The sequence below is a fragment of the Sardina pilchardus genome, chromosome 1 (genome assembly GCF_963854185.1).
Source record: "Sardina pilchardus chromosome 1, fSarPil1.1, whole genome shotgun sequence".
NCBI lineage: Eukaryota > Metazoa > Chordata > Actinopteri > Clupeiformes > Clupeidae > Sardina > Sardina pilchardus.
Window position 1 is genome coordinate 44,198,910 of NC_084994.1, and position 13,387 is coordinate 44,212,296.

The following is a 13,387-nucleotide window of genomic DNA, read 5'->3' on the forward strand; positions in this document are numbered from 1 at the left end:
TGTAGCAGTCAGGTTTCCCTCTTTGGAACACACAGGTGGTTAGTGCATCTGAGTGTGTATCAGAAAAGTTGTATGAATTCCTCCTTCTAAATCTCAAAATCCCAATGATATTGTCTTAATGTCCCTGTGAATATTTGAGTATTTCTTTTAAATTCTTACTTTTAAAGTTGTTGAGACTTGGTGTTGCAGAAATGTTTGCATGCAGATAATAAAACACATCCTCTTTACAATCTTTGTATTGGATGGACAGTAAAGTCTGTTCTCCTTTCATTTCAGTGAACTGAAATGTTTACTGTAATTTACTATCTTACTGTGATTTGTGATCCTTGAATGGATGAGGTGTTTTTCGCATGAACTTTTGTAAGTAATCCCTTTTTTGTATGATACCATCTGTCAGATTAAAAGCAGTCAGTGTAAACGTCACAGAACTAGTCTGACCATGCCACAGTGAAGAGGTTTGAGGGACCTTTTATTTTTGTATTTCTAAGATGTTTATGATATATTCATGGAGACAATAAACTTCTCTGAACTGCCTCCATCTGTCCGATGGTGTTGTGTACCACCAAGCATGTGGTTTAGTGAAAAAGTTAACTGATAGGAAGCCATTCATCTTCTTCAAAATTAGGTCTGTGGCTTTGTTGGTAGATGAATGAAGCAAAAGGGCTCTTCGATCAGGATGTGTGAGTTAACATACCCAATTTATATTACAGCATACAAAGGAAAGTTCTCCGCGCTTCTGCAGTTGTGCGACAATCTGGTGAAACCAGGCCAGGATGTAAGAAAGGAAGAGGGACGCCGGTGCAACGCAGATGTTTTCTTCAGTATTTATTTTAAAAGGTGTAAAACATTGACTAACGTTTGTCTACGACATTTGTAACGTCGAAACGTTAGTCAATGTTTTACACCTTTTAAAATAAATACTGAAGAAGACATCTGCGTTGCACCGGCGTCCCTCTTCCTTTCTTATATTACAGCATATAACAATTATAACAGCAAATGCATCCTTTCTGACACTACTTATATATTTCAATTTGTTCCACTATTCAGTGTTTGTCCTCAACAGTATTTCTAGTTTTGCTGCGCTTAGGGTTTTTTGTGCGCTTGCTCTAAGAGAGTCGACACCAAACACACAACCTTGCCTTGTGGTCTGATTATCTGGCTGGGGTGGTCAAGCCACCATCTGGACACAGCCATCTGCACCAGCATCTACACCAGTTCACTTTACAAATCACCAACCTCAAATGGGTTTTTTTGCAAATCTGCCAAGATACCAATGAGGAAACATTTGTGTACTGTTTGTAGAATGTTGGATAATTAGAGACACGCTTTTAAGTAAATGAGCTGGAGGAGCACAGTGCCAACAAGATCTAAGGACAAATTCCCCAGGAGTAATAATGACTCAATTCAACAAGGTAAACTCTTCTCCATCAGGGCAGTTTAAACCCTTGGAAAAATAGAAATAGTCTTTTTTTAGTGTTAATGTTTGGTAGTATTTAGTGATTATACATATAATTCAACAGAAATGGCTAATCACTTGCTTCAACTTTCATTTAAGCGAGGTGACAAGGTTATGTTACTGTGAAATAAAATGATAAAACTACTATGTTTGCGCATAATTATTGTATTTATTTTGAAAAGTCTGGGGAAAAGGGGGGTAAATGTACAGCCTGGGTGTTGGTAGACCTGGTGCACAGCGCCTCTCATTGGTCTACTTGTGCCACTGCACTTGGGTCTTGGGTTTGGGAATTTCATAGTTGAGATCCTCAAACTCCTGTTCTGGTTTCAATGTAGGCCCAGGGATCATAAGAGTCTGTGGGAATTACAACAACATACAAATTAAATGAATTCACACTAAATAAGTTAGTTATGCAAGGTTTTTTGGTAAGAGATATTGTATTGTCTGAACATTGGGAATGGCCAATTCAATTCAGTGGAATTTTCTGCAACATTTCAAGGGGCTGTGTGATCGGTGAGGGACAATGCTTTTGTCCACCGACTTCAGCCTGCTCAAATCAAATGACACATTGTAAAATATAAACATACCTCTAATGTGGGATTACTTACAATTACACAAAGTGAGTTGATGTATTTTAACATAAAGTTAAGTGAAATTGCCAATTTATTGCCAAAATATTCTCTTTAATAAATATAATAGGTAAAATGTTCATGACATCACATCCAAAGCATGTGCTGCTGACCTTAATAATAGCTTCTTTGGCGGGAGCCCAGGCAGGCACGATCTTGGCGTGGAGCCTCCACATGCCGTAGGGGTTGATCAGGTGCCGCTCGATGACCAGGTATTCCAACACGTCCCTCGGCTCGCTTTCGCTACCCAACATCAGGCGCCCAAAGCGGTCGTAAATGGCCAGAGTCTGACACAGCAGGGAGCAGCAGGAGGATAATGTGTAAGACAACTCAGGACATTTACATCAGGAACAGTCAGTCCGAAGAAAATCATCTGTGCAAATGTCACCGCTGCCTAAACACCGGTACTGAGAGACAATTTATCTGCATCATGAATGAGAACTGTAGGCCCTACCTGATCATATAACATGATGACAATACTTGTACACACATCACAGCATACATATCTTTCATCTTCAATCATTTATTTTTCAATGCACACTGCACAGTCATTGGAGTCAAATGACCAAGCATTACAGTGCATATTGTACCTTGTATAATTTGATGTGCCAAATAAAATTTTATGTAGTTCTGAAGAATGGCACTGAGAAAAGACAGTAAAGTGCCAGAAAGACTTGGACATTGGTATGAATTCAATGTAATGTAATGATTTATCATGCTGACAGTGAAACTGACCAGAGAGACAAAGCTTTAAACTCTTGAATGAATGTGCCCAAAAAAAGACACCCACGGAGTTGTGGAAAGTCATTCAGTGTCGTGGCTTGCGGCTCACCTGTCTGGAGTGCATGCGCACCGTCACCTGGGCGTAGAGGTTGCCTTTGCTGACCATGTCTGGACATCGAGTATGCACCACCTTCGGGGGCTCCAGGGACTCAACGAAGCGCCACCGTAACGTTTTATAACGACTGCCTCTGACCATTTCCTGTGGAGCACCAAAAGGGAGATTAGGAGGGCATGATACAGTTGCAACATCCCACTAACTTCCTCAAAGTTCTTCATGCCAGCTTCATAACTGATTGTGGCATTTTGTAGACATTACGGCTTTGAAATGCAATGCAGTCACGGACAATTTCCTATTTACTTGAGTCCACACCAGTGCCAGAATCCAACTGTCCATACTGAAAATGTCTGGGATCCAACTAGTTACAGTTGACTTGAATGGAATATATTACAAAAATAAAGCATATATTCACTGATTGGAACAGTCACCAGTTTCACTCTGTATGTTGGCTTTTTCCGTGAATAGCAATCTATGCAACGTTGCAATAAGAAACATATGATAAGTCTTATAGTATGATCAGTAGGACTTACAGGGTAACATCTTTCTGTCACCAAGGAATGGAGTTTGACCTTATTGAAGCTGGGAACGAAAACAGGAAAGAAAAAGGACAAAAGTCTGAGTTTGCAGGATCAGGTCTGTGTTCTTACACTTGATATCCAAACATTGATAAGTTATCCTCGCATTTCACTGAGCACAGTAAAGACCAAGAGATTGAGTTTGTGGGGAGAAACAGCTGTTCTTTACTTTGTAAGTGCCTCGTGAGCTTCAATGAAGATCTCCTGTGCTCGAACGGCGAAGTTCTTGGTGGTGAAATCAGAATCATAGTCTTTGATTTTACGAATCCTGATGAGAAAGAAATACTCCACTAAGATATTGTCTCATCATGCCCAGGCATGGCAAGTGCAGCACACTCTCTTTAATGGACACATGCTCCCATGTTACAAATAAATAGAAAAAGGCTCGACTCACGCTAACTGCGAGGCAGCAGACTGTTTTATTTGCTCTGTGCGCTGCTTGAGTCCTTCCTTCGAGAGGGACGAGAGCCGGGCATCCCCCTCCGGTGGGATATATGGATCAAACACGCCAGCTGTGGACACAACAGAGTAAGTAGCCTAGTAGTACATGGGATTGACTTCCTGTTACTCTACAGCAAACACATATAGTGTACATTTTAATATATTGTATAGTATATACATTTGAATACTTTCTCCACACCCAAATGTTTCTACACAGTTTGTATTTAAAAATCCTGATGAACAACAAATAGAAATTACATTCTGAATCAATTCTCAGGATATTTGACTTGAAGTAGATGGTAGGCTGTTATCCACTTTCAACAAAACGATGACAGTAGCGCCTACCAGTGCATGAGATGTTAATAGTTCTCTCCATGTACTGTTGTCTTGGCACGATACCCGCTGCTCGTGCTAGCTTCTCCTGGTCCATCTGGTTCATCGAGTCTTTTTTAGCTGAAGGAGGAACAAAATACCGTTTCTTTGTTCGTATCTGGACGACCATTGGGAGTGCACATCGTGTCTCTCGTAGTGTTATTGCCTCAGCACCCTGTTTAAAAATGAAATGAGGAATTCATTTACAACATTTTCTAAGAGAAAACACAAGGGAAACACTGCTTTCTCCACTGTGCAACCAATTAATAGATCAACGGGCCTCCACCAAACAGAAATAATGGTGATTGACACTGCAATAAGTGCATGACCAGCCTTTTGAGGTTTAATACTCCTTGTACTCCGAGTTTACATTTAATAAATCCTTCTTAACTCTAGACCGAAGGCTTAAAAGCATGTTAAGGAAAACCCTACAGAGTTCTGAGTTCACTGAACAAAACAAATATTTTTCAAATCAAATATTTAGAATTTCCTATTTACACTTTGCACTTAAGTCATAATACTGTAGTTTTGCATAGTACATAATGGACCTGCATGAGTCTTCAATTAACTTTGCAAATAACGTGTCTGTACGTAAGAGAGATAGAGCTAATGAGCAATGAAATATCTACGATACGTATACAGGTCAACAGCAGAGCGTTTATCAATACCTGTCTGTCTGGCTCACCTCTTCACCATCTTTCACTTAAAGCCCCACATTCTCTCTCTTCTTTTTTCACTGCCCTCTTTGGAAGAACCGTAGTCTAACTGTCTTTCTTAAAATATCTCCTCAGGAAAAACTTCCTAGTCCTTTCTCCCATCTCCTGTTCTCTTTGTTGATTTCTTAACCCAATGTTTACCTATACTACAACAGCACACATTTTTACATGGAGGAAGCGAAGACTAAAAATGTGCGTGAAAAAAGTATGTGTTGCGTGGAGTATGTCAACTGCGAGTGTCAAAGGTGTTTAAATTAGGTGTTTAAATTAGTCTTGCATTGACCCACCTTAGCAGAATCATTTTTCGGGTGGCAACTTTATAATTTGCCATGACTCAAAACATGTACACATTCAGTGTGTTTGCTACAAACACTTTCAGGAGGAGGACCACACGTTATTTAACGCCAACGTTGGCTCGATAACCACATCGATTGATAGCTGTTTGAAAAAGCTTTATAACAGAACACCAGGCTACAATGTTAAAAGTGCAGATAATTAATAACTGTAATGACTTAAATGTGTTGCATACAACCTTCGAAAGACAAGATGATAATCGATGAAGAGGCACCAACGTCCTACAAATGGAAGTCGCCATTTTCACAATTCTTCTTCTCCAAAACGTGTCTTGCTGACTGCACCTGTAACTGTTTACCACCACCTACAGTACAGAAATAGTACTGCAATGTCGTCAAACTTGATAAGATCCAAAACAAGACCAAAATGTAGCCTACACCTAATGTGAGCATATTGTGTGATTATTGCAAATAAACTACCGGTATACACATTATTTTATTACTTGGTTTCCTTTCGTTTATATTTGTGACTGGGAATTAGTACAATTGATATACACAGACCACATTTATGCACATAAAAACATACAAACCAAGACCTTTCTCCTTGACAGGACATGTTTACACATCCTTACATCATCATCTTTTTTTTTTGCGTCAAATACAAAACACATCATTCAGAATTCTTCCTCGATATAACTACATATTCCAGCGAAAAGGCTGAAATAAATTAGCCTAAACAACACATCATGAGTTCAAATCGACATTTCATATCTCAGAACAGGTAATTCCTTTCGTATTAGCTCATTGAATAGTCGAAAAAGTATTGTTTTGCAGAGATCTCATAGGCTGTGATGTAGACTGCTGATATCTATTCACACCCAATTGATGTCACACACCTCACATGCTACATGAGAAACTTGAGGTTTTTTTATTGCCACATCAGTCCTAATTATCAGATCCAAAATATTCAGTTCCTTAAAATATAATTTTGTTCCTGCCATGTGCATGGCTGACCAAAATGTGGGGTGTTTTGGTTGACCAAAAATGTGGAGATTATCTGACACTGTTCAATCTATTTCAATGAGTCTTGATTGGCCAATGCTTTTCATTATTTTGTTCTCATTTAAAAAAAAATCTTCTTACGTGCAACACAATTTGGTCGTAGTTTTTAAATCTGAAAATATCAAATTTGAGGTTCAAAACCTTCAGGCCATATGAGCGATCCCCTGATTTAGGGGGCCACTCCAACGCAATGACGTAATTTCCTTGTAGTCGCGCGCACGTACACACATCTAGTTGTTTCGGTGGAACTGAAGTGAGAGGGGTGGACGGATAGTTAGCTAGCAGCATTACAGAAGATTTTATGTTGCTGCTTCTGAGCCGTCAGGTCTCGCTGTCATTCGTTAAGCAAGTCATTCCCCGAAGTCCGGTTTTGTTTTCGAAGCCTGCATCACTTAACTTAAGAACATTCAAATTCAAAGTAAAATTCAGCACCGTTTCTGCAAACGCTACCATCCAAAATATAATCACTATGCCTGAGAGGAGGCCTTTCGTACGGTTGCCCACTGACGTCTACCCTGTCAACTATGGGTTGTGTTTGAAGCCCGACTTAATCGACTTCACTTTCGAGGGCAAGTTGGATGCGCGGATTGAGGTAAGTTTGACTGAAAATAGACGCATATTAGTGAATTTGGGTTAAGGTTGTACAGCACGTGTTATAAAAACGTATTATGTTATTCTGGAATTCCTAGACCACGTCTTTGAGCCACCTAGCGAGCAGGCTAACTATCCAGCCTGAATGCCGTGGTCGCTAGCCACAGCGCGCTAACATTAGCTAACGTTATCACAATTGAGCGGTAGCCTACGGTTAGCCTGGTAATGTCCCTAGCTAAGCGTATATGTGTCTGGGTTAGCAGCTGTCCCTGCTATCTAATGCTCCATTATGAGGTGAAGCAGATGTATATGGAGGGCAATCGTTCGGTGTGATTGTTTTGAACAGTAGCTCACTTCTGTTATTCGATTAGCTGGCCTCTCGTATAGGGAAATATCGTAGTTGGCGATGCATAGCCGAGGTGAGGTTAGTAGCAAGTTCACATCAGTCACCAGTTGTGCAGCTAGCGAACGCAAGAAGTTCATTGATAGTGCTATTGAATATTGGTTGAAAATCCTACATAGCTGAACGAGGTTAAGTCACGTTAAATCAGGCGCTCACTGCAGCCGAATGAATAGCCCGTATTCATTTTAGTGTTTGTGTAACGTTACAGTATCAACGCATGATATTATCAAGATCAGATATTGTTTAATCAAAGCATAACTTTAAGTGACAGGCCAAGTTTATGTTAGGTGAAAGATATTGCATGGAAAATGTTGTGTCCAGCATGGCCAATTTTCAGAATCGTTTGACTGGCTCACGCTGAGATGAAGCTCGGTGACCAAGCAAAGAAATTGTGTAATTAAGTTAGTAGTGCGACCTGTTAAGAAGTTTGGTTGTTTTCCTCCGGCTTAAAATGGTTGTATTTAACTGCGAACGCTATCTGGGCCACGCAGAATTGTGTGATTTGAGGAAATAGCCGCCTAGTATAATTGCGCCAGGCCAGGGTATTGCCTGAACACACGAAGTCGACAGACTTCGGAGGAACCAGTATTCTTTTAACCTCCACGCACTACTACTCTCAATGAAAACATATTCATTGACCATCAGGCATTGACCTTTGCAACTCCTAGCTGTTTGAACCAAAGCAGTGTTAAAGGTGTTCCGTCATCCCATTATGTCGAGTTATTGACACTGAGCGCCACATGGGGAAATGTGCTGGTTTGACTGCTGTGTTTTGTTGTGGCAGCAAATTCCCTGGTATTCCCTTCGGTCAATACACTGAAAAAACCCTCCAAGTCTTGGTATGTCATCACATCTGAAGTTGCAGGTGCACATGCATTGTCTATGCAAAAAAGAGAGATTTGCATCAATTGCATGCATGCCATATAAGAGGAGGTATTGGCACACATTTTATGAACTGGCACAAAAATGAAGCATGAGGTTAACATTTGACCAGAGGATTTCCGCTGACATCGGTTAGCCATAGGTGGTGGCCTGGAAAGCTTGTCCTCATAGTAACAGAACTGAACATTGTAAGTTGTCTTCAACTGTATTTGTGTTTAGTTTGTGAGCATGCTATGAAGCATCATGGTTACTCCATACTCAGGATCCATACTTGGACAGTACACTGTAAGGTGTCGTGATACTTTGCCTCTACATGGATGATCAGCGTATCGCTCAGTGCCTCACGGCGTCTCTAATTTAGGATCCTATAGTGTCCTCCTTAGGTCTCATGATGACTGATATGCATGGGGCCTTCAGAGGTGTGTAATCAGCATTCTACGCGAGCTACTTCTCGGAATGCTCCTGTGAAATTGACATACTATGTGCCACGCTGCATTGGGTGGAGGGCGGAGGCTGTTCGGTCCGGGCGCTCTGAGAGGGCTTTTAGTGCCGTTTGATGCTTATCAGTGATGCGCTTTCCCATGCCGATGATGCGCGTTGCAAATCCGGTTGTCCATCAGAACTCACAAGTCACAAGATGAGTTGTCTATGGATTCTTATTGGCTGTCCTCTGTGAAAATGGGTTCTGCTGCAGACTGCTCGTTAGTGGGGAGAACCTGGTCATCGGTCCAAGTTCAGCAGCTCCAGTCCTCTGACTTGATGGTCTCTCCAGTAATCCAAAGTTGTCTGGTCAGTGCCACAGGTTTGGTTTGTGTATCTGGAAGTCAAATCCAGTCCTGTGTGTAGGGTAGGCCTGATCTTTCTTCAAAAAATGTTGAGTCTGATTCCTGTGAATTTTACATTATTGTGCATGGAAGCTCCTGATCTAGTTTGATTTTCTCTTTTGCCAGTGCATATATCTGTCCTTTCCACTATGAAACTACAGCTGACATTGTGATGGCCCACCTCAGTTTAATGCGTTCCTGGGAATCCTTGCCTTGGGACGCCACAAATCACGTGTAATGTCCTGTTGGAGCAGTTGCCACCTCCTCGTTCAACCCCCCCCCCCCCCCCCCCCCCGGCCCCTTCCATACTTGCTCTCCGCCACCACCATCATGTCCGGTTGGCCAGCTAGTCGTCACTGAACCGTTAAATTAACTACAGCCCCCACAATGCCGCAAACTATGAATATCACTGGCAGAAACTGGGCTACGCAGAGAGCGCGCGCGAGAGAGAGAACGCGAGCGAACAAGACAGACAGAGAATGTGAGAGAGACTGAGAGAGAGCGAAAGAGAAAGAGCGAAAGAGAGAGAGAGAGAGAAACGAAGAAGGAGGGGAAAAAGCATGGCATGGAAATTCAGTGTGCCACTGTGCTCCTGGGCCGGAGCGGTGCAGGTCACATGGGCGCCTCTCACATTGCATCCAAGTCACATCGAGCCACAACAAGCCTCATTTAGACTCGAAAGCCCTCACCTCACCAGGAAAGAGTGGACTCGGGTTTCCAAAACACAAAGCTCTCCCACCACGCAAAGTTCTCTATCGCTATAGATTTCCTGTGAGAGTGTGAGAGTGCTACCTGTTATTTTTAATAGAGGCTATTTGGCAGGAACATGCTCCTGCCCAACCTGCCGTGGCCTTTCTCAGAGAGCGGTGATGTACTCGCTCAGTACTACTGAAGTTGTGCTTCAGCACCGTTACTGATATATAAAGGGCCTTGTTCTGTGTGTTCATTTTGTGCATTGCTCTCACGAGTTAGACCTCTTTAAGTTCCTGACTTTGCTGCAGGGGTTTTGAGGTAGATCTGTCTAGAAGATAGACAGGTCTCGAAAGATTACGCAGTCACTCTAACATGAAATGTATTTCAAAACAGCCCTACTCGCTCCACTGTCAATTGTGAGTGAGTGAGTGTCCAGCGGTCCACTGCGATCTCACAAACCTCCATCTATTATCGTTTTTTTACACATGCCCTTTGGTTTGGAATAGAGGGGGCTGGGCTGACCAGTCCAGACTCACCTGTGCCCCTGCCAGCCCAACAGAACACTCATCTGCCTTGCAGCGGAGAGAAGGCCCCTGCGGCTGTCTAGTCTGCAGACCACAGCAGCGGGCACGCGAGACAACGATGCCCTTTTCTTGGTAGCCTTGGTAGTTGTTGGGCGGGAGTGAAATGCACATTACTAAGGGCAACTGTTGTATATTTTGGCTGTAAATTCAGCCTGGGAGTGCACTTCACAGCCGGAGTCACTAAACTGCTTTGCTCTGCTGCCAGCAGCAGCAGCAGCAGCAATAATGAAGCAGAAGAGCGTGCGGCTAGTTTTTGTTCGCTTGATTCACTTGTCGTTAGGACCGCTCCTCTGTGCCGGTGAGCGCGGAGTGATCGAGGAGCGAGCGGGCGAGGTGTCCGGTTCTCCACGCCACATCTGCCGTGCGCAGGTCCCCCGGCCCCCCGGTCCCCGGCGCTCCCGACATTTCCCCCCCGCCCCTCTAAACAGGCTACAGCTGCAGCCAGGGCCCAGAGTGCCAACTGTGCGGTGAGCGAGGCATACCACAGTGTCAGCAGTTGGCGCCGCCATTAATATTAGTGATCTTAATCTGAAATTCGCGTAATTGACCTTCGGTTAACCAAGCGAGGAGTGGTGAGTGCTGGCATTTTGCAGACCATTGAACCCGCCCCCCCACACACCCCACACACTCTCCCCTCACACCCTCCCCACACACCCCCACCTCCGCTCCCCCACTCTCTCTCTCTCTCTCTTGCTGACGTGACTGATGACCCTCTTGTCGTCCCGTAGGTCGTACAAGGAACAAATCAGATTGTGATGAACTGCGCAGACATCGACATCATCACAGCGTCTTTCGCGCCCGAAGGAGGTGAAGGTGAGTGCAGCCGGGGAAACAGCTGCGGAATGGGAGACAAACTCCCGGTTGTCACGGCAGCCGGTGACAAACACTGTCCAGGCTCTCAGGGTTATGAATGTTTGGCAGAGTCCTGGCTATAGATGCCTTGGCTTTAATAAACATTTTGATTATTTAATCAGCTTTACACAGCCCTTGGGTTAGCTTCTTTGGACTTGTACAAAAAAGACCACGCCAGCCTCTGTGGTCATTTTTCCCGTGTGTCATGCCTGGGCATAGAGAGAGGTGAGCGTGTCTGTAGCTCGCCAGGAAAAATCAGTAGCTGCTGCTTCAGAGCATCCTGCACTTAAGAGGCATCTCACTGATGCTGTCCCTAGCACACTCACTTTAATCACCACACAGGCAGGAAGGTAAACATAAAAATAAAAGCAAGCAGTTCTATAGTTGCTGCCTCTCGCTGAAGTACAGTAGAGGCTATTGACAGGCATGCCGTGCAGATCAGTAACTCATATAAAATGAATGTGGTTGGCAGCGCATCTTTGAGTGTCATTAACACAGATGCTCCCATCACAACATTAGCCCCGTCTAATTATTTATCTAGCCGGGTTATGCTTGTTTATCCCATTAGCATTAGCCTAGTATCTGCACAATCTGGAAATAGGCTAAATAAATTGAGCATGATTTGCCTTTGAGGGAGAAGTGTCACTTGCACGTTAGTCCACCCCTTCCCCTCCCCTTCCTCTTCCTAGTAGTGACACAGTTACATAATACAAGGTCACAGTAGGGAAGGTCCCGGATGAGAGGCTAATGCTATCTTGAATATCAGTGAACTATAACAAAGGCCTTTACAGTCGCCTTTGTTGGTGTGTTTTTGGTGGAGCATGGTATGATGCATTTCAACTGGGCCATGGCGCTGTCACCTTCTATTAAAGTATTACTCATGCAGAAGTCTACTGCCAATGTAAAATAATGTCCTCCTCTTTCCTGGGCCCATTCAAACTCTGTGTTTTTACCCAAAGGGCAAATGTTGAGCTCTCTTGACCACTTTGATCTCACATCAGCCTCAATGACTTAATTGTTATTATTTGTCTTCTTCCTTGTCGTTGCTAGAAATAAGCGCCACAGGGTTCAACTACCAGAACGAGGATGAGAAAGTCACGTTGTCGTTCCCCAGCGCTCTCCAGAAAGGTGAGTCTGGGTGGGGGGTTATTATGCCACTAATCTCTTTACACAATAACAATCGTGCCAGTATTGAAGGCCTCGAGCAGCAAGCCACCTCGCGTTCAAAACAAATGGCTATCTAAGATTTCGCACCTCCACTTAACGGAAATTTCCACTCTCCACATTAAATGTGATGCTGCTGTGCCGACCCATCCCCCCCCCTCCAACCCCTGTTCTCCCTCCACCCCTCTTCATTGTGTGAGCTGTCAACGTATAGAATGAGGCGCTTTCGTTGTGGTGGCTGGCAACAAGCTCTGTGTCAACAGCACCCTCATCAGTTGCCATAGTTGTTTCCTCGTTAGGGGGCCATTTAGGAGACAAGAGCGCGTCTCAGTGTTTGAGTTGGTGAAGCGGCCGGCCGATTGTGAGCGTTTCAAAAGGCCGCATTCACCACATAACCACCGCCAGCTGGTCGGATCCACCACCCAATGCACACAATACAAACAGCCCGGCCCCGCTGTAATGTTGCACAGCAAGTGGAGGTCGGACCAAACGACTAAACCACTTCCTAGAGCCGCTCGTCTTGTCAAGGAAGCTGCAGTAGCCTTTTAAGTGTGATGTTCCAACTTGCAATTTGATATGTATGCACACATGCCTCCGTTTGTGTGCCTGTTTTCCCTGGCTCATGTTCTTTCTAAAGCATGTTATTATAAAGCGGCCATGTCGCGCGGCGGCCGTTGTGTTTTTGTCCGGTGAGAGCTGACCGTGTTGATAACGCCCTCCTCTGTGTCCGTGTGCCCTCAGGGTCGGGCTCATTGAAGATTGACTTTGTTGGGGAGCTCAACGACAAAATGAAAGGCTTCTACAGGAGTAAATATGCAAGTGCGTCGGGAGAAATGCGCTATGCTGCCGTAACCCAGTTTGAGGTAAGCACAAACAAACAAACAAACAAACAAACAAACAAACCAAGCAAATCTCAACACCTGGGCAAACAATACACCACGTAGAATGTGCACGGTGCGTCCAGTGTGTCTTTACTATGGATTGACCTCAAAACATGTCGCTAAATTGC

The 13,387-nt window shown here is 43.8% G+C and overlaps 2 protein-coding genes across 4 annotated transcripts in view; one reads left to right on the plus strand and one right to left on the minus strand.

The window, feature by feature from the left end:
- Positions 1-1,605: 1,605 nt before the first annotated feature.
- Positions 1,606-5,675, minus strand: mrpl45 (mitochondrial ribosomal protein L45). 2 transcript variants are annotated; one of them, XM_062531000.1, is made up of 8 exons: positions 5,563-5,675; positions 4,288-4,489; positions 3,896-4,013; positions 3,671-3,769; positions 3,457-3,505; positions 2,918-3,067; positions 2,199-2,372; positions 1,606-1,810 (listed from the first exon to the last, which is right to left on the minus strand). In XM_062531000.1, exons 1-8 carry the CDS (start codon positions 5,623-5,625, stop codon positions 1,709-1,711), a joined length of 957 nt encoding a protein of 318 aa, XP_062386984.1. In that variant the 5' UTR covers positions 5,626-5,675; the 3' UTR covers positions 1,606-1,708. The 2 variants fall into 2 exon arrangements, with proteins under 2 accessions (XP_062386984.1, XP_062386990.1); XM_062531006.1 differs by lacking the exon at positions 5,563-5,675 and adding an exon at positions 5,318-5,468.
- A 952-nt stretch (positions 5,676-6,627) lies between these two features.
- The window catches only part of npepps (aminopeptidase puromycin sensitive), a 28,302-nt gene continuing 21,542 nt past the window's right edge, over positions 6,628-13,387 (plus strand). For both annotated transcript variants that reach the window (XM_062545596.1, XM_062545605.1), the window contains exons 1-4: positions 6,628-6,977; positions 11,091-11,175; positions 12,265-12,342; positions 13,120-13,241. In XM_062545596.1, coding sequence (XP_062401580.1) covers positions 6,687-6,977; positions 11,091-11,175; positions 12,265-12,342; positions 13,120-13,241 — 576 coding nt within the window. In that variant the 5' untranslated portion in view covers positions 6,628-6,686. The remainder of the gene's footprint in view (positions 6,978-11,090; positions 11,176-12,264; positions 12,343-13,119; positions 13,242-13,387) is intronic.